Genomic DNA, 22,500 nt, shown 5'->3' with positions numbered 1-22,500 from the left:
TGTGTATTTAGCTTGCCACAACCTCATACATGGTCCTAAAAGTTAAAGTTGAAGAAAATACTAAAGATAAATGAAAAAGCTGACGCAGTGTCATTCGCACCGTGAATCCCCCCATGGGAACATACTAAAGTCTGGTTCCAAATAGGCTCAATTTCCTTCTATTTCTTTGTATTTCTGCCTCGTAGGGGTAGGGGTGTTCAAACCAAAGGCACCTTTAAACCAAAATTCAAATCACACATCTTACAATACTAAGACACTCAGCAGTGAAAGGGTGTCTGCTGGTAAAAAATTCCAAACAATCCTAAAAGTACTTCACTACTAAACGTGCTTTTAAAAAGAGCCGTTATTTTTCCCTCTATAATCAGTATTGTGTTTTCTGCGAACATGTAGTCTATTTAGATGGTTGTCATGTGCACATGAGTTGCTAAAGCGTTTTCAGTTGGGCATATGTCGAAAAGCAAAGAATTAGCCCTTTGAAAACCATCAGAACTGTCACACAAAAACAACATTTACCTATCTCACCAACTGACCAAACATAGGGCTTTTCCTTATGTATTATGTATTGTCGTGTTTTTTGTAGCATACTTGTGAAAACAGCCACCACTGTTGTAAATGATACTTTAAAGAGCATTATTTCATTTTTACAGTTGAAGGACAACCTGGACTGCCGTATATTACAGCTGTTTTACAATCAGCCAACATTTTCTTAACAAACGTATGTTAAGAACAACTCCCATAGTGAAATTGAAGGAAAACAAAGTGAAAACCCCCCTGCCATAGAGGAGCTAAAGAATCAACAATAAACGACTGCATGGATAGCTTGATGCACGAATGCATTGCGGACATGTTTGTCTCCAACCAAGAGAAAGTTCCAAAAAATCCCTTTTGTGCTTCTTATTATACAGTGACGTCAAAGACAGCCTTTTCTGCTGTTCATACATTCAGGGGTTATGGTTACACTAAACGACGTAGTTGTAGCCATACTGCCATCCAGATTTATTTTTTCCTTGCGAGCAGTCACAGGGTGTTTGTGCTGTCTGCCAACCGTCAGACGACCCCGCCCAAGTCTGTTAAGGGACCGTTTGACCGTTATAGAACGCGTCTTTTTGATTTTTTAGCACATTTGGAAACGGTTGATTGTTATCCCTACCATTGTTTCCAAACATTATATAGGAATGTTTTGTGAACAACGGATAATAGCCGCTACTCGCATGTGTAGCAAAAGTGAGCGTACATACTCACCCTGGTCGTACAGCCGTTGTCCGTTGCCCGTCTTCATCTGTCTGTACAAATCATTACCTTTTGATTTTTCTCGAACGCTATGAAGTGAAGAAACACCAAATGTTGCAAAATGTTGTATGACCCCAAGAGCTCAAAAAAGATACTTGAGAACCTTGACCTTACCTTAAGGTCAAGGTCACAGGGAGAATGAATGTGGTCTAAAAACTGCAAAATTTCACATTGTGCCAGTTTTCTGGAAAACAAATTAAAAACAGCGGGCTTAGTTTTGTATGGTATACAAGAAAAAGAAAGCCTTATCTTCTGATACCATTTTGGTTGACCTCGCTTCAATGTCAAGGTCACAGGAGTCCTTTAAAGTTGAATTGTATACATGTTTTGAAGTGACCTTGACCCTGAACTATGAAAAAAATCTTTCAAACTTCATAATTGTGTGGGGCACATGTTATATACTGATATTGAGCCACATTTAGTCACATATCATCAAGGTCAAGGTCACTTTGCCCCTTATGAAATGTGACTGAAACGGGCAATTGAATCACTAAAAGTGACAATGTCTCTTTGTAGAAAGTGCCAATAAGTATGTTTATGCTTCCTATGTCTTGAATTGATAGCCTTGTGATGTGTGACCTTTGATGATCTTGACCTTGGCCAAAGGTCATGTGTGATTTGGTAGGAAAAATCTGTAAACCAGTTCTAATAGTGTACAATGTCCTTGCAAGCTTCAGTTGTTAGACCTTCACCTTCAAGGTCACCTGAAGGTCAAGGTCACTTTAAGACAAAGGTCAAGCATGAGAGTCGCATGGGCTTTGCTTTGTTAAGATTTTTTACCAAGACACATGGATTTCTTTACCCGGCTTGGTCACATTTTTCATAGGGGTCAATGTGACCTTGACCCTAACAATATGTGACCAGACGTGGCTCACTATGAAATTCTAACAAACGCCCCACTCAGTGTTTAAGTTTGTAAGAGATATCGTCCATAGTAAAGTTAAAGGGGCAAGCTCACATCAAAATATGTCTACAATTCAACTTTGAAGGGCTCCTCTGACCTTGACATTGAAGCGAGGTCAACCAAAATGGTATCAGAAGATAAGGCTTTCTTTTTCTTGTATACCATACAAAACTAAGCCCGCTGTTTTTAATTTGTTTTCCAGAAAACTGGCACAATGTGAAATTTTGCAGTTTTTAGACCACATTCATTCTCCCTGTGACCTTGACCTTAAGGTAAGGTCAAGGTTCTCAAGTATCTTTTTTGAGCTCTTGGGGTCATACAACATTTTGCAACATTTGGTGTTTCTTCACTTCATAGCGTTCGAGAAAAATCCAAAGGTAATGTTCAGTACAGACAGATAAAGACGGGCAACGGACAACGGCTGGACGACCAGGGTGAGTATGTACGCTCACTTTTGCTACACATGCGAGTAGCGGCTATTATCCGTTGTTCACAAAACATTCCTATATAATGTTTGGAAACAATGGTAGGGATAAAAATCAACCGTTTCCAACTGTGCCAAAAAATCAAAAAGACGCGTTCTATAACGGTCAAACGGTCCCTTAACAGACTTGGGCGGGGTCATCTAACGGTTGGCAGACAGCACAAACACCCTGTGACTGCTCGCAAGGAAAAAATAAATCTGGATGGCAGTATGGCTACAACTACGTCGTTTAGTGTAACCATAACCCCTGAATGTATGAACAGCAGAAAAGGCTGTCTTTGACGTCGCTGTATAATAAGAAGCACAAAAGGGATTTTTTGGAACTTTCTCTTGGTTGGAGACAAACATGTCCGCAATGCATTCGTGCATCAAGCTATCCATGCAGTCGTTTATTGTTGATTCTTTAGCTCCTCTATGGCAGGGGGATTTTCACTTTGTTTTCCTTCAATTTCACAATGGGAGTTGTTCTTAACATACGTTTGTTAAGAAAATGTTGGCTGATTGTAAAACAGCTGTAATATACGGCAGTCCAGGTTGTCCTTCAACTGTAAAAATGAAATAATGCTCTTTAAAGTATCATTTACAACAGTGGTGGCTGTTTTCACAAGTATGCTACAAAAAACACGACAATACATAATACATAAGGAAAAGCCCTATGTTTGGTCAGTTGGTGAGATAGGTAAATGTTATTTTTGTGTGACAGTTCTGATGGTTTTCAAAGGGCTAATTCTTTGCTTTTCGACATATGCCCAACTGAAAACGCTTTAGCAACTCATGTGCACATGACAACCATCTAAATAGACTACATGTTCGCAGAAAACACAATACTGATTATAGAGGGAAAAATAACGGCTCTTTTTAAAAGCACGTTTAGTAGTGAAGTACTTTTAGGATTGTTTGGAATTTTTTACCAGCAGACACCCTTTCACTGCTGAGTGTCTTAGTATTGTAAGATGTGTGATTTGAATTTTGGTTTAAAGGTGCCTTTGGTTTGAACACCCCTACCCCTACGAGGCAGAAATACAAAGAAATAGAAGGAAATTGAGCCTATTTGGAACCAGACTTTAGTATGTTCCCATGGGGGGATTCACGGTGCGAATGACACTGCGTCAGCTTGTTCATTTATCTTTAGTATTTTCTTCAACTTTAACTTTAAGGACCATGTATGAGGTTGTGGCAAGCTAAATACACAACAGGACGACGTCTCGGAAAAATAGTAAGGATTATATAGGGAAAAACAACAGTGTCAGTTAATGTCCGTTTTGAAGGTGTTAGTGGTTGGGGATTTTGAAAAGCATCAGACATCAGGCAGATACAATCCTTTCTGCGTGTTCTGGTGCAGAAAGAGTTTTCAGTTTATACATTGGGGTGACCAGTAGATACCGTTTTACAACCATAGCCCCAAACGACATTTACAGAGCCCAAAGAAGGATTAGGGTCAATTTCAAAGCCACTTTTCCATATGAAGCGCCAACTTTATATGAAAATGTGTTTAATAAACATCAAAGGACTGAGGTTGAACTTTCTGATAAGGGACATTTTAAACCTAGTCATTGTCACTTCAACGTTCCCTTCACTAAAGTGGCTAAGATGCCTGGACTATGAATAGTGTGCATGTTTACGAATTTGTGTAACGTGTCGCGAGTCGCCTGCAATCACGACTCGCTTGACCCCTACCCTGTATAACACAGTTTATGAAAAGGTAACAACATTACGATGATAATATGCAATAATCGTACAGTCAGTACAATATCCTTCACGAATATGTCTTCCTTTTTGTTGTAGCTTATCTGGTTAATAGTGTACGACAATTTGAAAATGACGAAAAATCACTTGCAACAGTGGGCGCGAATAAATTGCGTTTCTTTTGCCAGCTACTGTACATGTGAAGATTAAACGGATGGTGCAGTATTCCAATGCAAACCAAGATTAAACATGGGGGGGGGGGGGGGGGTTGAACGGAGAAGAAGAACAGTCAAAGTTAGATAGAAGTAAACAACAACAACCAACAGCAACATTCAAAACAAAACATCACACGCACACAATGCATCTGTGCATTCACAATATGTTTTTGTTCGATTTGCTTTATTTCATGTATTTAAATTGATTGAATTTCGTGGAAACAGCGAGAATGATCTGATTAGATAAGACCAAATCACATTAGATGAAGACAAGTATATGAAACAGGACAATTTGTTATCAATGCACACACTCACTCATGCACACAGACAAACACACACACACACATACACACACACACACACACACACACACACACACACGCACTATTTTACTTCAAAATGGTGGAATAAAAAAAACAAAGGTAGGTTGTTGGAACGTTTGTTATTGACAAAACAATACATTCACAGATACACACATCTGTGAATTCCCAAAATTCATTTTGTAATATCGTGCAACATTTTGTGAATGTATTGTATTGTTTTGTCAATAACAAACGTTCCAACAACCTACCTTTCTTGATTGTTGATTCTGAATTTTGGAACGCTGACAGTCTCTTTGTTTTTGGATTTAGTCAAAATGGTGGGTCTTGGCAGCCGATGTGGCGAATATTGGAAGTACAGAAAAATATACATATGCGCCGATAGTCAAAGCAAAAAACAATTGGGGATATTCAGGAGATCCAACATTCAAATCGAGAGGGTCATCGCACATTCTGATGTGCCAATTATCTGATTATGTATACTACAGAGGGAAGTTGCCTGTAAGTGTTCACAGCGTAACAACATACTATACAGATTAAGAGTCTTCGCCAAAAGAGTGGTGTAAGCCAACTTATAACTGGAGATGGGGGACCTGAAAGATAAACTATAGGGTCAAGCGGAGTCCTAGAGGCGAACTGTAGACTTAGTCATATCCACAACATTGGTATGTTGGCATAGCGACAGGAAGTGAGAAAAAAAAAAAGAATTACTTATCGTTGAATCATAATGACATTTACTTTTGGTTGGGGATTGTAACGTCTACAGTGAAGTTGACAGCTATGGATCTGTACATACGACTTATTTAAAGGCACAGTCCTTCCCTCGACATTCGTTCTGCTCACCAGCTCTACTCTGGCCTGACTTTGACCTGGGATAAGACCACCCCTCCACCTGGTCACATACCACAAAGCAACACCCTGACTGCTTGTTGTGGTGAATTGTTGTTGTTGTTGTTGTTGTTGTTGTTGTTGTTGTTGTTGTTGTTGTTGTTGTGGATTGCTTTCTTTTTTGCAAAAGTAACTGTCACAAAAATATCACTGTGTACGACAAGCATCGATGCTGTTAACTGTTGGTATGTGACCAAGTGGAGGGGAATGGTCCTTTCCCGTGTAAATACCTGCCCCGATTTGAGACTGTGAGTCGACCTGTTAACAATGAAAGAAGAGTGCCTTTAACCTTGCTTTTATGTGCTCGTTTTCCCTCCGCAGATCCCCATACTAAAGGTTAAACCCTGGAGCTGGAGGCTGGCTATAGCCAGCGTTAGCCAGACCGGGAGTGCCCCCAGTCTGGCTATTGCCGGGATTGGCCGAATCAGGCTGGGACAGACTTGTGTATTCGTTGTTTCCACTTAGCGTGGTGAGACTGGCGTATCCCGAATGGTCGTTCTTACCAGCAGGGTTGCTTTCCCCGCCGCTTGAAGGGGGGTAAGTCGGGGTGGTGCCGGGGTTGTCAGACGTTGAATAGGCGGCGTTGGAATACCCGAGGTAGGCTGGTGGCGGTTGTGCGTAGGGTTTGAAGTCTGCGTTCCCTGGTGTCCCTCCCATTGGCTGCATGCCGTAGTTGTACTGAGGCTGGGTGGAAGCTGGAGCAGATGTGTGGGTGTTGGCTGCGACACAGAGATGAATGCTTGTTAATGAATTATATACACTGGTTATTCTCAGGTGGAATAAAATAAAGATAAAGGTTAATGCATCTATTTGATTACCCGACCACAACAATGCGGATGTGCGTGAATGTGACACTACCATCTCACAGAAACAGCAACAAATCGAACAACCAAGCAGTCAAGCAATCAACCAGCCAACAGACACAGATAAAACAAGTAATGAAAAAACAAAGCAAAACTAACCAAAGCAAACAAACAAAAAAAGAAACAAAGTAATGCCACGTTTCTGGAAAGTCCAGTTACAGAAAAGAAGGCCCTGAACATTCTTTAGAATTTCGATATATAGGGTCAACACAATCACCACTACATCAGAATAGTATGCTTGGCAAACAATTCAAACAAATTACTCAATCAATCAATCAATCAATCATACATTCATTCAATCAATCAATCAATCAATCAATCAATCAATCAGTCAATCAATCAATCAGTCAATCAATCAATCAGTCAATCAATATTGACAGGAAAACAATTACAAAAATACATAGATTTAAATGAAATGAAATTTTAAAAAAAATAATAATAAAAAAAAATAATTAAACACAATACAATAAAATACAATAAAATAAAATCATAGGGTCAACAACATCCTCACATTGTTGAGTAACAGTGACGCCAGGCGCGGCAGGGTTGAAGCCAGGCTGGCCTGTCACGATCACCTGCCCGGGACGACCTCTCCTCCTGATGCAACAACAGATGGCGGTGATGATGAAAGCGATGAGAGCGATCGCCCCGATCACACAGCCGACGATGACAGCAACAGACGTCCTGAAAATAAAATTAAAAATTGCACAAATTTAGGACGAAATATGAACGAAAAATAGATGAATACAAAACTGACACCAACAAACCAACCAACAAACAAACACACCAAAATCAAACAAATAAACAAACACACAACAAACAAACAAACAAACGAACGAACGAACGAACGAACGAACACATGCACGAACGAACGAACGAACGAACGAAAGAACGAACGAACGAACGAATGAACGAACGAACGAACGACCGACCGAACGAACGAACAACCGAACGAACCAACAAGCAAACCAAAAACAAACACACCGACAAGCAAACAAATACACCAATAAGCAAACTAACAAACAAATAAACAAGCAAACACACAAACCAACGAAAGAACGAACGAACGAACGAACGAACGAATGAACGAACAAGTAAACAAACAAACAAATACACAAACAAACACATACACAAACAAACAAACAAACAAAGAAGCACTCACACAAACAAACGCACAAACAAACAAATATACAAATACACACACACACAATCTTTTTTTTTAGGTCGAGTTCTTTTTACACCCCCGGTATAGGGGTGTGTATAGGTTTCGCTCGATGTGTTTGTGTGTTTGTGTGTTTGTGTTCGCATATAGATCTCAAGAATGAACGGACCGATCGTCACCAAACTTGGTGAACAGGTTCTATACATTCCTGAGACGGTCCGTACAAAAATTGGGACCAGTCAAACACACGGTTAGGGAGTTATTGGTGGATTAAGATTCTACAAGGACTTATAGAGAAACATATTCATGGTCAAAGGGAAATAACCTTCTCAGATGGTGGCAGTGAGAATGGGTGCAGTGAGAATGGTTATTTCCCTTTGATCAACGGGGGTGTTTTTCCTACCTCGAAGGAATTTCTTGTTTTCAACAGATGTTATACCAACAACATAACAGGCTTCCTTCCTCTTGTGTTTTACTACTGAGTTGAAATGATATATCGATCTCTCCCGACGTGTATTCATACATAGGAACAGAGGAAGTCTCCCACATGGAAATAATGAGACTCAGCATCTACGGCCTGCTCAACAAGGTTGACCGGTCTAGAATTTATAAATGTACCTAGAAGAACATACACAGAGGAGAATAAAAGATGATTGCATTACACAGACAAATAGAGAGACAGAGAGGTATATAGAGAGACAGAGAGACAGGGATAGAGAGGCAGGAACAAAGAGAGACAAAGAGATATATAATGCGACAGAGAGACAGGAACATAGAGAGACAGAGGCAGGAACAAAGAGAGACAGGGAGATAGAGATAGAGATAGAGATACAGGAATAACGAGAGACAGGGAGATATATAGAGAGACAGAGAGACAGGAACAAAGAGAGACAGGGAGATATATAGAGAGACAGAGGCAGGAACAAAGAGAGACAGGGAGATAGAGATAGAGATAGAGATGCAGGAATAACGAGAGACAGGGAGATGTATAGAGAGACAGAGATACAGGAATAACGAGAGACAGGGAGATGTATAGAGAGACAGAGATACAGGAACAAAGAGACAGAGAGGCAGGTGAATAGACAAACAGAGAAGTCTAGAAACGGAGAGACAGAGAAATAGTGAAACTAACAAACAGGAAGTCAAACACACACCAACCAAGCAACCAAGCAACCAAGCAACCAAGCAACCAAGCCACCAAGCCACCAAGCCACCAAGCAACCAAGCAACCAAGCAACCAAGCAACCAAGCAACCAAGCAACCAAGCAACCAAGCAACCAAGCAACCAAGCAACCACACTTAAGTGCAAGTAGTCTCACCCAAAATTAGAGGTGCTGCTGTAGGTGCTGGAGGTGCTGTAGGTGCTGGAGCTGCAGCATCCAGAATAAGAACTGCAGCAGCCATAGTGACAGTATTTGTAGACGCCGTAGTTACTATAGTAGTTATTCTGGCATGTAGCGCCATCAACCACATCTACACAGAGACAATACACACATATATTTATTCAGAGAACGGTAGGGGTAGCCATAGTGTGTCGTCCTGTAATAACAATTGGCTCCGTCTGCCAAATCTAGAAAGAGACAACACAAACAGATGTGGGCTTGTGACTGAACGACAGTTACGGTACACATACATGTACTTTTGCGCATCCGTTTGAACTCGTGAAGTCGTGGTACCTCTGTGCTATCGAGGATTCAATCCTGTACTGTCGGGGATCCACTAAGGTTTCCGAGACTGTGTGTTGTCTGTATTGAAATGGTCTGACGGAAGAGCCGATCCTTAAATTTGCATAAGTAAAATGATCGTTTTTCGGTACCCGACACCCCTCTCAGTTGAATTTGTTTTAACCTTGTGACGTAGGCACGCGGTATGTTGTGAGTTGGGGCATTTACCTTTCGCTGGTGTTTTGAACAGAGCAGACGTATTCAGTGAGCGGTCGCGTGGAAGGTCTGCTACGAGCAGAAAGGGAATAGTAATGTGACTTTTCTGAGACGGGTATGTTGTTTATATGTTATTCTTTTTATATAATTGGTAAAACAGCGTCAAAGTATGCGGGTTGTGACCTGCTTTGGGAGGATTTGAATCTTCAAGTAGATTGTTTTGTGGGTTGAATGTTCGGGAACAATTTTTTTTTAAATATTTTAGAAAACCGTTTAAGTGTTTAAGAGAACTGTATTGTAGGCATGTTATTTGGAAGGCATGATGTGTTTAAGGGATTTAGTTTGTGGTGGTTGAAATTGTTGAGTTGTTTATGTATGCTTATGACGTGCATTCAGTGATTTACAGAATGGCGGAATGTGCGACGGGGTTTCGTTAGATGGGTTCAGTTAGGTTTCGTTAGAGGGGTTCAGTTAGGCTTCGTTAGAGGGGTTCAGTTAGATTTCAGTTGGATTTTAGTACACGGGGTTTCGTTAGAGAGGTTCAGTTAGGTTTTGTTAGAGGGGTTTAGTTAGGTTTCGTTAGAGGGGTTCAGTTAGGTTTCGTTAGAGGGGTTCAGCTAGGTTTCGTTAGAGGGGTTCAGTTAGATTTCGCTAGAGGGGTTTAGGAGACGAGGTTTTAATTAGGTTTTGTTGGATTGGGTTTTTTGGGGAATTGTTTTTAGGTTCTTTTTACATTTAGTCAAGTTTTGACTAAATGTTTTAACATAGAGGGGGAATCGAGACGAGGGTCGTGGTGTATGTGTGTGTGTGTGTGTGTGTGTGTGTGTGTGTGTGTGTGTGTGTGTGTGTGTGTGTGTGTGTGTGTGTGTGTGTGTGTGTGTGTGTGTCTCTCTCTGTCTGTGCGTGTGTGAATGTAGAGCGATTCAGACCAAACTACTGGACCGATCTTTATGAAATTTGACATGAGAGTTCCGGGGAATGATATCCCCGGAAGTTTTTTTTTTTTTTTCGATAAATGTCTTTGATGACGTCATATCCGGCTTTTTGTAAAAGTTGAGGCGGCACTGTCACACCCTCATTTTTCAATCAAATTGATTGAAATTTTGGCCAAGCAATCTTCGACAAAGGCCGGACTTCGGTATTGCATTTCAGCTTGGTGGCTTAAAAATTAATTAATGACTTTGGTCATTAAAAATCTGAAAATTGTAAAAACATTTTTTTTTTATAAAACGATCCAAATTTACGTTCATCTTATTCTTCATCATTTTCTGATTCCAAAAACATATAAATATGTTATATTTGGATTAAAAACAAGCTCTGAAAATTAAAAATATAAGATTTATGATCAAAATTACTTTTTCGCAAACAATTTAAAAACCATTTTAATCTTATTCCTTGTTAGTTCCTGATTCCAAAAACATATAGATATGATATGTTTGGATTAAAAACACGCTCAGAAAGTTAAAACGAAGAGAGGTACAGAAAAGCGTGCTATCCTTCTCAGCGCAACTACTACCCCGCTCTTCTTGTCAATTTCACTGCCTTTGCCACGAGCGGTGGACTGACGATGCTACGAGTATACGGTCTTGCTGAAAAATGGCATTGCGTTCAGTTTCATTCTGTGAGTTCGACAGCTACTTGACTAAATGTTGTATTTTCGCCTTACGCGACTTGTTTTTTACTCCCTTGCAGACCAAACTATACGGCAGTCGACAGGAATTGGAGAAAACGACAACATTTATCACCAGTGCTGGACTGATTGTGTAACCTCTGCGAACGCCAAGAAGAAGAAGAAAGACTTCGTTTGTTTTAGATTAGAGTTTTATCGTGTCTTTTGATTTTTTTTTACTAACGTTGAGAGTGAGGATTTAGAGTAGAGTTTTGGAGTGTAGTTTGGAGGGAGGATTTAAAGTGTTGTTTTAAAGCATAGTTTTAGAGTGGGAATCTAGAGCATAGCTTTAGAGTAAAGGATTTAGAGTGTTGTTTGGGTTGTTCTAGTTTTAGAGATTAATATATTGGAAGTTTTGTATTGAAGGTAAACCCCCGCTTTCCCACATTTTCCCCTCATCATCGTATGGAAATAAAGAACCTGGTAATTTAACTTGTGTCAGTTTGTTTGTTTGCCTGAGTTTGGAGAGAAAAGGGCACTCGGTTACATTTGACCCCGTGATCAGGGTAAGTTACATTTAGCACTCGGTTACATTTGGCGCTGCGAGCAAGGGTGGGTTGGGGGTGTTACTGTTAGGGCTAGGATTAGGTTAGGGGGACCCAGTCGCACAGGGAGAGGATTGGAGGCATGCAGTCCGGACGTGGACTGGTGTGGAGAAGGATACAGACGTGTGAGAGTTGGAGGGAGTCCGGGCGTGACATTCACGGAGGCGGCTTTGTGTTTTAACATTTATTTTTAGTCTGATAGTCCGTGGAGAAAGGACTACAGGGATTAACATTTGTTGTGACGTCACAAGAAGGACTACAGTGATTAGTATTCTTCAGACGTTTATTGAAGACTATTTGCATACCGTGCAAAGGGAAAGAGTTGGGGAGTGGATCATCCCTGGAAAAGTGTGTTTGATTGTGTTGTATTGATTTGATATTATGCCTGACATGTGTAGTTTATTTTGGTTACGCTACATGGTGGTGATGTGATGACTAACACTTTTGGTTGTGTTGTATGTATGCTGGGTGGTGTTGTGGTTTTTTCTTGGGTTGCCAGTAAGAGCTTGGTTTGACTTGTGTTACACACGTGTTGACAAGTTTCAAATGACCTTCTGGGTTGAAGAAACGTAAATACCAACACAGGTCAACTCGACAAATTACCAACATTTTAAAATTGTACACATTTTAAAATACCAACATGGATGAATCTGGTTTGGAATCCACTTCGGCCGCTGATTTTTCACACCGAGAAACAGGGGATTTACAGAAAATGGCTACTGAGTTGGGTAGCATGAGGAAAAGCTTAGAGACAAGATCAACCCCGAAAGTTGTGGTTTCAAAACCCCCCAAAGTCAGGAAGTTCTATGGAGACATCAGAGAGGATGGGAGATACTCTGTTAAGGACTTCATAGAAGAAATTAGCAGTGCTGTGAGGAATTTCGGGAGAGAAGAACAGATTCGATATGTGACTCAGCATGTAGAGGGCCCAGCCAGGGTTGAACTTAGTCTTGTGGTCAATCATACAGCAGTGTCGAAGACATTTTTGAAATCCTAGTGGATGCGTTCGGCGACAAACGCCCATTACCAACTCGTATGGCCTGTTTTTCTGAAAGGCGACAGGGAAGTCGAGAAACGGTCCGAGCGTACGCCAATGATTTATTCACACGCTTTAACGCGGTGAAAGCCAAACAAGAGGAATCGAGACGCGCTGTGTCCTCGGAAGATCTGCTTGTGGATCATTTTGTTGAAGGGATTCACGACAGATCGCTAGTCCTGGATTTGAGGAGGCACATGCAGAACGGGTCGGTCTCATTTAGCGAACTGAGGAAATTGGCATTAGAATGGGAAGAAATAAGCACTCCAGTACCAAAGAACGCTACAGCCAATACAGTCGCGACTCATGACAAGTCAGATTGTTGCGAAGAAGTTCGGAAGATGGCGAGTCGCCAAAAAGAGTTAGAACGGGAACTTGAGGCACTCAAGGTTGGGCTTTCAGAAAGACAACCTTCCAAATATAAGTTTACATCCGATGGAAAACCCATTTGTTTGAAATGTGGCAAGCCTGGCCCCGCGATCAGATCATGTACTCAGAAGGGATTAAACCACTAACCGACTGTGTAAAGAGCCGTACACAGGACGGGGAGGAGAAGGGCTCAGTGCTTTCTGGAATGGTGGGCGAACGACCTGTTGTTGTGGTAGAAATGGGAGGTGTGACGCTGGAAACGTTGTGGAATACCGGCTCACAAGTCACGATTATCAGTGAAAGTTGTTTTTACAAACATGTTAGCGAAAAACTGATGAGACAATACACTGGTACGGTTGGTTGGAGCCAATGGGTTGGAGGTTCCTTATATAGGCTACACTGTATTGGACGTTAAAGTTGGAGAACAAGTTATTCCCGAAAAGGTCATCCTTGTTCAGAAGGAAGTTTCTGATTCGGAGTGTTGAGAGCCGCGAGTTATACTCGGCATGAATGTCATCCGTGACGTGAGAGATTATGGGCCTATGAATATTAAAGTGGCAGACATAACGGTAAACGCTCCAGCTTGTATTGGGTTGGCGAGGGTGCCAAGGGGTGGCATACACATGTCCGCTCGCTCAATTTCCACTGTTTGTGTGAGTGGAGGGTATGGAAAGAAGGTGACAGAACATGGCGAGTATGTCATAGACGCATTGGAAGGCCAAACCCGCGAGAAGTGTTTACTTGCCCAGACTCTGGTAAAGGGAAAAGGTCCTTGGAACGTCCAGATCGTTAATTTGAGTGATGAAGATGTCTTTTTGACAGGGCGAACTCCGGTTGGCATGGTTCATGTAGTTCATAGCGTTGTTTCGCCGGGGGTGAAGGCAGAGGAGATTGCTGGGAAGGTTGTGGTGTCATGTGATACGATATCTGCAGAGAGTGATGTGTCAGACTTGAAGGTTCCCGAGAGTCTGTTGGGCGCAGCAAGTGATGAGGAGGAACGCAAACAGTTGCATGATTTGTATTGTGAGTTTCCAGAAACATGGGTCAAAGATGACCTGGACGTAGGTTATGCTGACCTGATAAAACACAAAGTTCCGTTGCTTGATGATGTTCCAGTAAGTCAGACATACCGTCGCATACCCCCAACACAACTTGAAGAGGTTAGGAAACACATTCAAGATTTGTTAGAGAAAGACATTATACAGCCTAGTACTAGTCCTTTTGCTTCGCCTATTGTTTTAGTGCGGAAGAAGAGCGGAGAATTGCGCATGTGTGTGGACTATCGCAAGCTGAATGCCAAGACGAGACGTGATGCATTTCCACTACCAAGGATTGACGAGTCTTTGGATGCATTGAAGGGAGCGAACTACTTTTCCACATCGGATCTTGCTTCAGGGTACCATCAGATAGCAATGGACGAGGAGGACAGACAAAAGACTGCTTTCATTACACCATTTGGGTTATTTGAGTTCAAGCGTATGCCATTCGGACTCTGTTCCGCTCCCGCTACTTTCCAACGACTCATGACAGCAGGGATGAATGACCTGATCTTCCAGATGCTGCTGGAGTACTTGGATGACATTCTGGTATATAGTAAAACTTTCCAGGAGCACATATAGCGATTGAGAGCAGTGCTTTCTCGACTGAGAAAGCTTGGACTCAAACTGAACCCGGACAAGTGCAAGTTCTGTCGTACTTCAGTGCAGGATCTGGGCTACACCATTTCACAAGGTGGCATTGCGACTGACGGGGAGAAGATCAAAGCTGTTGAACAGTGGGCAGTTCCTCAGACGCTGAGGGAATTGAGAGCTTTCTTGGGATTTGCATCGTACTACCGTCGATTCGTGCTAGGGTTTGCACAGATGGCAGGGCCGTTGCATGCACTGGTCGGGAAGGTACATGAGGGTGTGAAGGGTAAACCCGGAGGGAAGACTGTTCGGTTGGGTGGAAAGTGGACGTTAGACTGTCAACAGGCTTTTGACAGGCTGAAACTAGCCCTCATCAGTGCTCCAGTGTTGGGATACGCGGATTACAGTATTCCATTTGTCTTGGAAACGGACGCAAGTTCAAAGGGTCTTGGAGCAGTGCTGTCTCAAACTCAGGAGGGAAGGAAACGCAAGTCGAACACTTCGTCCATCAGAGAAAAACATGCAGAACTATAGTTCCATGAAACTCGAACTGCTGGCTCTCAAGTGGGCTATCACCGAAAAGTTTCGTGGATATCTTCTTGGAGCTTCATTCGTGGCTTTTACTGACAATAATCCTCTCAGCTACTTGAAGACCGCCAAACTAGGGGCAGTGGAACAACGTTGGGTGGCGCAGTTGGCTCTTTTCAATTTTGAGATCAAGTATCGTTCTGGGAAATCCAACGTGAGCGCGGACGTCCTGTCAAGGAATCCATTTGAGAGTCCGGGTACGGACATCGAGGAAGAAGTGGTGGCGGCTTGCTCTGTCTCTGTAAACATGGGCCGGGATCAAGTATTGGCAGCAACTGCACATGTGGGCATCGTTGCTGGGACTACAGATGAGTCGGGAAGAGAGCCGTTAGGGGCAACACACGCCCTACCGACGATTGAACCCGCAGATCTGCAAAGACTTCAGGGTGAAGATCCAGTCATTGGTCCTTTGTTACAACATTTGAAGAGAGGAACGAGACCGAGTACATAAGAGAAACGAGATTTGGGGAACTCGGCCATTGCTATGTGTAGACAATGGGATAGGCTCGTGGTTGAGAAAGATTTACTTACGGCAGAGTCACAGATCCAGTTAGCAACAAACCGGTGTTACAGATAGTTTTGCCAGAGTCTCTCCAGAGGTCGGTCTTTGAATCTGTGCATGGGACAGGTCATCAGGGAGCAGAACGTTGTTTGCGATTGTTGAGACAGCGCTGTTACTGGTCAGGAATGTTCGCCAGTGGGAAAGTGGGTTCAGGAATGTGAGCGTTGCAGCTTTGCCAAACTGCCTTCAGTACGCGATACTGCTCCAATCGGACATCTGTTACCTTCTCGGCCGCTTGAGGTTGTGGCTATGGACTTCACGCTTCTCGAAAAAGCGACGGATGGTAAGGAAAACGTGCTGGTGTTGACGGATGTGTTCACAAAGTTTACGGTGGCAGTACCAACCCGCGATCAGAAAGCTGTTACTGTAGCAAAGGTTTTGACGAAAGAGTGGTTTCAGAAATTCGGCATTCCCATGAGGCTTCACTCTGATCAGGGTCGAAATTTTGAAGGAGAGGTAATCAATTAAAAGAGCTCTGTACTCTCTACGGTGTGAAGAAGTCCCGGTCCACTGCGTATCATCCGCAGGGAAATGCTCAGTGTGAACGTTTCAACCGGACGATGCATAACCTTTTGAGCACACTCACTGATGGACTGGGTGGCCGAATGGTAACGCACTTGCGCTCGGAAGCGAGAGGTTGCGAGTTCGACCCTGGGTCAGGGCGTTAGCAATTTTCTCTCCCCTTTCCTAACCTATGTGGTGGGTTCAAGTGCTAGTCTTTCGGATGAGACGAAAAACCGAGGTCCCTTTGTGTACACTACATTGGGGTGTGCACGTTAAAGATCCCACGATTGACAAAAGGGTGTTTCCTGGCAAAATTGTATAGGCATAGATAAAACAAATGTCCACCAAAATACCCGTGTGACTTGGAATAATAGGCCGTGAAAAGTAGGATATGCGCCGAAATGGCTGCGATCTGCTGGCCGATGTGAATGCGTGATGTATTGTGTAAAAAAAAATTCCATCTCACACGGCATAAATAAATCCCTGCGCCTTGAATATGTGCGCGATATAAATTGCATAAAAAATATTAAAAAATAAAAATAACAATAAATCACTGCGCTTAGAACTGTACCCACGTAATACGCGCAATATAAGACTCATATTGATTGATTGATTGACTTATCAGAAGAAGAAACGGTGGCCTGAATACCTCCAAGAGTTGGTGTGTGTCTACAATGTGACGCCCCATTCTTACACTGGATTTTCTCCATACGCCTTGTTGTTCGGTCAGGAACCGCGTTTACCGGTTGACTTTCTGTTGGGGATCGGTTTGGAGGAAGGAGATGGTTTGCCGATGACGGAGCGGGTTCAAGTCCACCGAGAACGGTTGTTACAGGCACATCAACTGGCGAACCGGAATCGACAGCAAGCAGCGCATGAGTGAAAGAGGCGCCTTGATAAGAAAGTCAGAGGAAAATCACTTCAACTTGGTCAACGTGTCTTGTTGCGGGATCACGGTATGGGTAGACGCAAAATCCATGATGCGTGGAAATCAGAGATTTTTGTTGTGGTCGAAATACCCGATTAAGATGGTGGACCATATGTCTGAAAACCTGAAAACCTGAAAACACATACACACACACACACACACACACACACACACACACACACTCACGCACACACACACACACACACACACACACACACACACACACACACACACACACACACATTCACCACGACCTTCGTCTCGATTCCCAAGCAATGCACATAGCAACAACAACACCAAACAAGTCATGATTATAAAGCAACACGTTTCACTTACCCGTGAGGGAGAGGAGAACCACGCCAAAGAACGACAGAAGTAGGCTGTCAACCGCCATGTTGTAACGCTAGATGAGGAAGAAATTAAAAATAGGCCTTATTCAGGGTGGATATCCTATTACCTGTATGCCTTCCTGTTCCCGTGAACGGGAGCGGTTCTATGTGTCACCGGGCCGTTGTGTCATAGGGCCGTTGTGTCACAGGCACACTGTATGGTCTGTGTGTCACAGGGCCGTTGTGTCACAGGGTCTCTGTGTCATAGGGCCGTTGTGTCACAGGGTCTCTGTGTCATAGGGCCGTTGTGTCACAGGGTCTCTGTGTCATAGGGGCGTTGTGTCACAGGGTCTCTGTGTCATAGGGCCGTTGTGTCACAGGGTCTCTGTGTCATAGGGCCGTTGTGTCACAGCGCTCAAAGCCTCTTTTATAGGACTTTTGTTACAATACTGGTTAATACTTAAAACCCGGAATTTCTATTTTTTGTCTTTATATCTAGCTCAGTTTATAGACTTTATGGGTGGATCTCTGCATATGTGATTCTGACGAATCTTAATTGTTTTTTGGTTGAAACCAATCCCACCCCCCCAAATTTTTTTTATAAATACAAAAATTGTTGTTGGTTGTGTGTGTCGTGAGTGTGTGTGTTTGTGTGTGTGTGCGCGTGTGTATGTGTGTGTGTGTGTGTGTGTGTGTGTATGTGTGTGTGTGTGTGTGTGTGTGTGTGTGTGTGTGTAAACGCTTATGTTCTAGAAATCTAAATATCATGACAAGATGAATCATGATTTGCATCCACTTCGCTCAGTGATGTATTCCCTGCTTGTCATAATCTTATACTATGCCAGCAATAAGCTCTATTTGGTGGTTCCTTTGGTTCCTGTATATTTCTGTAGGACTTGTGCCTTGTGTTGACAGAAGAACTTAGGCCTACTATTTTGCGTCTCATTTTTATCCCCTTACAGTATCCAGCTCTCTTGTCATTGTCCGATATGCACTAATTGTGTTGGGAATTAGACAGAAGTAGTGTGTACCTTATACAGCAGCAGCTGCAAACAATGAGCTTACATCCACAAACACTTAAATAACACCATGGGACTAAAGCGACTTTATCAAAATACTAGCTGTACCCGTTGTCCAAGCACGTACGCGGCTTATAATATATACACGCACCCAATCAAACACACACACACACACACACACACACACACACACACACACACACACACACACACACATGCGCACAAATACATGCATGTCCTCACACGTTTAAACACAAATTCGCCTGAAAACGATGATCATTTGCTCCGGAACTGCAACGTCAATTTGTCAAAACAAAAACATTCTGGCTCAATATGCGGGAACAGGCTGGTAGTGTCATATATTTTTAATGGGTTTGGAAGAACTGCTCCTAATTTACATAGCACTCCGGCCCTAGGCTTTTGTGGTCACACCTATCTCGAGAACTAAGCGTCGCACAGAACGAGTGCCCTTCCATAATGACTAAAGGTTTTAATTTAGCCTCACGCGACTTGTTTTGTTAATGAAGTGACACATATGGGTTGCCATGGGGATTAAGAAGGAAAAACAGAAAAAAAGCAACCATCAAATGGTTTCAAAACAACATTCGGTTTTCTGATGATGATTTTGAAACCAATTTTAAAAGAAAACTTAAAAGTGTGTGTGTGTGTGTGTGTGTGTGTGTGTGTGTGTGTGTGTGTGTGTGTGTGTGTGTGTGAGAGTGTGTGTGTGTGTGTGCATATGTGTGTGTGTGTGTGTGTGTGTGTGTGTGTATGTGTGTGTGTGTGTGTGTGTGATTGTGTGTGTGTGTGTGTGTGATATGAATGCCTTTTGTACCTTATCTACAGAGACTGTCCTTATTTGAGCCCGGTGTATAACGAAAATTCAGTTCCAAAGCTGCGTGCAGCGAGCTTCGTGGCGTGGACTTGGAACAATTAGATCAAGCTTTAGGGTCTATTTAAAGAGGTTTTGCAGTCAGCACTCTGATTTACGATAAGCGAAGCACATGAAAGGTATCATTGTGTTTGGGAAATGGATTTCGCAGAGACCTGGGCTAATGTGGACGCACGGATCATAATTATGCGTGAGGATTTTAGCTACTGAAAACTGGTTTTCCTGTGAAACAGGTTGATCTCTGTCCTGTGTTCATTTTTAATGTAAATGTTGTTTATATATAGCATTATTTTTTTTTAATTATTAAGTTTTACGTCGGTTTTTTGTATGTTTTGGCTTTTTTGTGTGCTTGTTTTTGTTTTTTGTTTTTGTATTTGTACCGATATGTCGTTGAACAATATTCAAACGCAGGGAAATAATTATAACATTAAGACCTATATGTTTTCAAAAATTGTCACCAAATCGGTCCAACCTTTTTCGAAAAATGAAGTATCTAATCGACTGTTAGTGGCGGGATTTCGTTTTGGTCAGAGCCTTTCTTTGCCATAAACCTGTTAACTAACTTCCACCACTGCTTCTGACCAAATTTCTTTGGATCAGATACGGACCGGTCAAGTTCCTCTAAATATTGTTTCTTTCGCGTTCGAATAGCATCTGTGTATTGGTTCCTTATCTAACGAAAGAGTTCCCAAGCTTGTGGTGTGTCTACATGCACAGCAATAGTATGAATAAATCTTTTTCGGTCTTTTAATTTCAAAATATATGATGTGATCCAGGGTGTGTCTCCCTCCCGAATGGTGACTTCCTTGACAGGCAAGCAGGTTTTCACGATCGAATACAACTGCTCCGAAAAAAGAGAAGCTGCGGTATGAATATCTTCTAAAGTCACTATGTTTGACCAATCAATTTTCTGTAACTCAACTATTAACTTTTGACCGTCTAGTTTGCTATAATCTAAAATCGTTCTTTTTGAGTGTGATCTTTTCTTCAAATGATGCTTTAAATAAACGACTGGTACGGAGTGATCACTACAAATGGGAGGAATAACTTCTACTTTATCAACAATGTCAGTGCTTGGGGTAATAATCAGGTCGATACAGGTGGACGTATCTTCAGTTATCCGTGTGGGACATGTAACTAGTTGCTTTAAGCTATTCAGATACAAAATGTCTGTGAGTTGCTTTGGTGGGTTGTCATTAAAATCGGAATTAAAATCACAAAGAATTATGAATTTGTGTGGGGTGGCCATAACTTGTTTTATAGAAGAATCGATCAGTTGCCAATAAGCAACAGGGGCACTAGGAGGCCGGTAAAACGAGCCTATCAATATAGTTTCTTGATTCAATTTGGTTTCGATCCATGTGGCTTCAAGGTCAGGAATCAAAAGATCTGTTCTCTCTTTACAGCATAAGTAATCTTTAACATATATTGCCACACCACCGTGTTCTCCGTCTGGTCTGTCTCTCCGCACAAGTGGATGGAAACCTTTAATATTAAATTGGTCTTGCATCTTACCGTCAGGTAACCAAGTCTCAGATAAAGTTACTATGTCAAAATCTCTAATTTCCCTTTCCACAATATCAAGTTTGTTCCTCAGACTGCCTGTCAAATGGTTGTGTGATGTGTCTAGTGTGTTGGCGAAGTGTTTTGTGCTTGTCACCTCTCGCTTTCAGCCCTCACCGCTGGCAAGGACCGTCCTTTTCAGGACAACGCGAAAAGAGAGCAGCTTGCGTCAGTCTCTCCTGCCAGTACATAACCTCTCCACAGCAAGCCCTTTGTAGTGCCTCCATCGTGGCGACAGGCGTGAACTGGGTACCGAAAGCAAAGGCCCCAGGCTGAACTACAAGGACTCGGAGGAGGTTGGCCCCTAGACGTGTGGCATGCAGGCCCACCGACGTGTGGATACGCCCTGGTGCCCACGAACCAACCCCCAACTATGGGTTAGATAGCCGGGCAGGACAGGCTCGTCAACCCTGGAAGGCAGCTGTCCTAGGAGAAGATCACTCCAAAATTAAAACGAGGGCAGAGGAGGCTCACTATCCCTGCAAGGAAACTCCTCTAGGAGAAGGACCACTCCAAATTTAAACCCACGTAGTCCCCCGAAGACGGAAGACATCGTTCCTCAGACTTCTGGTGTTCTGGCGCATCGCCATTAGCCAATCAACTGGTTCACATCAGTCATGTGACACCAGTACTTACTGACAATTATTATTATTATTATTACTAGCAGTTAAGCCCGGCTTCGCCCGGGAGTAAGCGGAGCCCTGTAGCAATTTAAGACGCTCGCTATCCCATTATCATTAGCTTTACCTCCTTTGTTTGGATACAAAAAAAGAGTTATCTCCCTTACCTTCTAGAAATTTCCGGAACTGTCCAGTTAATTTTTCTTTCTTCATTTCTTCCCCTCATAGGAGCAATAGCGAGTCTCTAATATCACTGGCATAATGTGCTTGCTACAGGTGAACAGTAGGCACTGAACTGGTCTTGCACCATATAGGCTGTATTCAATAAATGGGAGGTCCATAATCTGAGAAAGGAAACAATGAATCAAGAAACTAAAACCCAGGTGCACATCTGCGGCACCTAGGGAGTGTACGTGCACACTATCTTGTTCCTGCCTCTTGCCATCTCAGAGGTTTGGCGACCACAGACAAAAAAGAGTTATCTCCCTTACCTTCTAGAAATTTCCGGAACTGTCCAGTTAATTTTTCATTCTTCATTTCTTCCCCTCATAGGAGC

General features: G+C 42.5%; 2 protein-coding genes across 7 annotated transcripts in view; one reads left to right on the top strand and one right to left on the bottom strand.

The window, feature by feature from the left end:
* Positions 1-18,185, bottom strand: part of LOC138963791 (uncharacterized) — a 37,432-nt gene extending 19,247 nt beyond the window's left edge. For 3 of the 4 annotated variants that reach the window (XR_011454904.1, XR_011454905.1, XR_011454906.1), the window contains exons 1-4: positions 17,858-18,185; positions 9,132-9,285; positions 7,162-7,334; positions 5,792-6,506 (exon numbers count right to left, since the gene is read on the bottom strand). Coding sequence is in view for 1 of the 4 variants with exons in the window: in XM_070335646.1 (XP_070191747.1) it covers positions 6,118-6,506; positions 7,162-7,334; positions 9,132-9,285; positions 17,858-17,915 (774 nt within the window). In the remaining 3 variants the exon portion in view is untranslated. Of the gene's footprint in view, positions 1-4,742; positions 6,507-7,161; positions 7,335-9,131; positions 9,286-17,857 lie in introns of those variants that run through there. The other variant, XM_070335646.1, reaches the window with a different exon arrangement.
* LOC138963796 (protein shisa-4-like) overlaps positions 1-22,500 on the top strand; it is an 86,550-nt gene that overhangs the window by 55,456 nt on the left and 8,594 nt on the right. The gene's annotated exons all lie outside the window — the stretch shown is intronic.

Source organism: Littorina saxatilis, linkage group LG4, assembly GCF_037325665.1.
Source record: "Littorina saxatilis isolate snail1 linkage group LG4, US_GU_Lsax_2.0, whole genome shotgun sequence".
In the NCBI taxonomy this organism is placed as follows: Eukaryota; Metazoa; Mollusca; class Gastropoda; order Littorinimorpha; family Littorinidae; genus Littorina; species Littorina saxatilis.
Note: the sequence above shows the minus strand (reverse complement) of the source record. Positions and strands in the feature narration are given on the sequence as shown.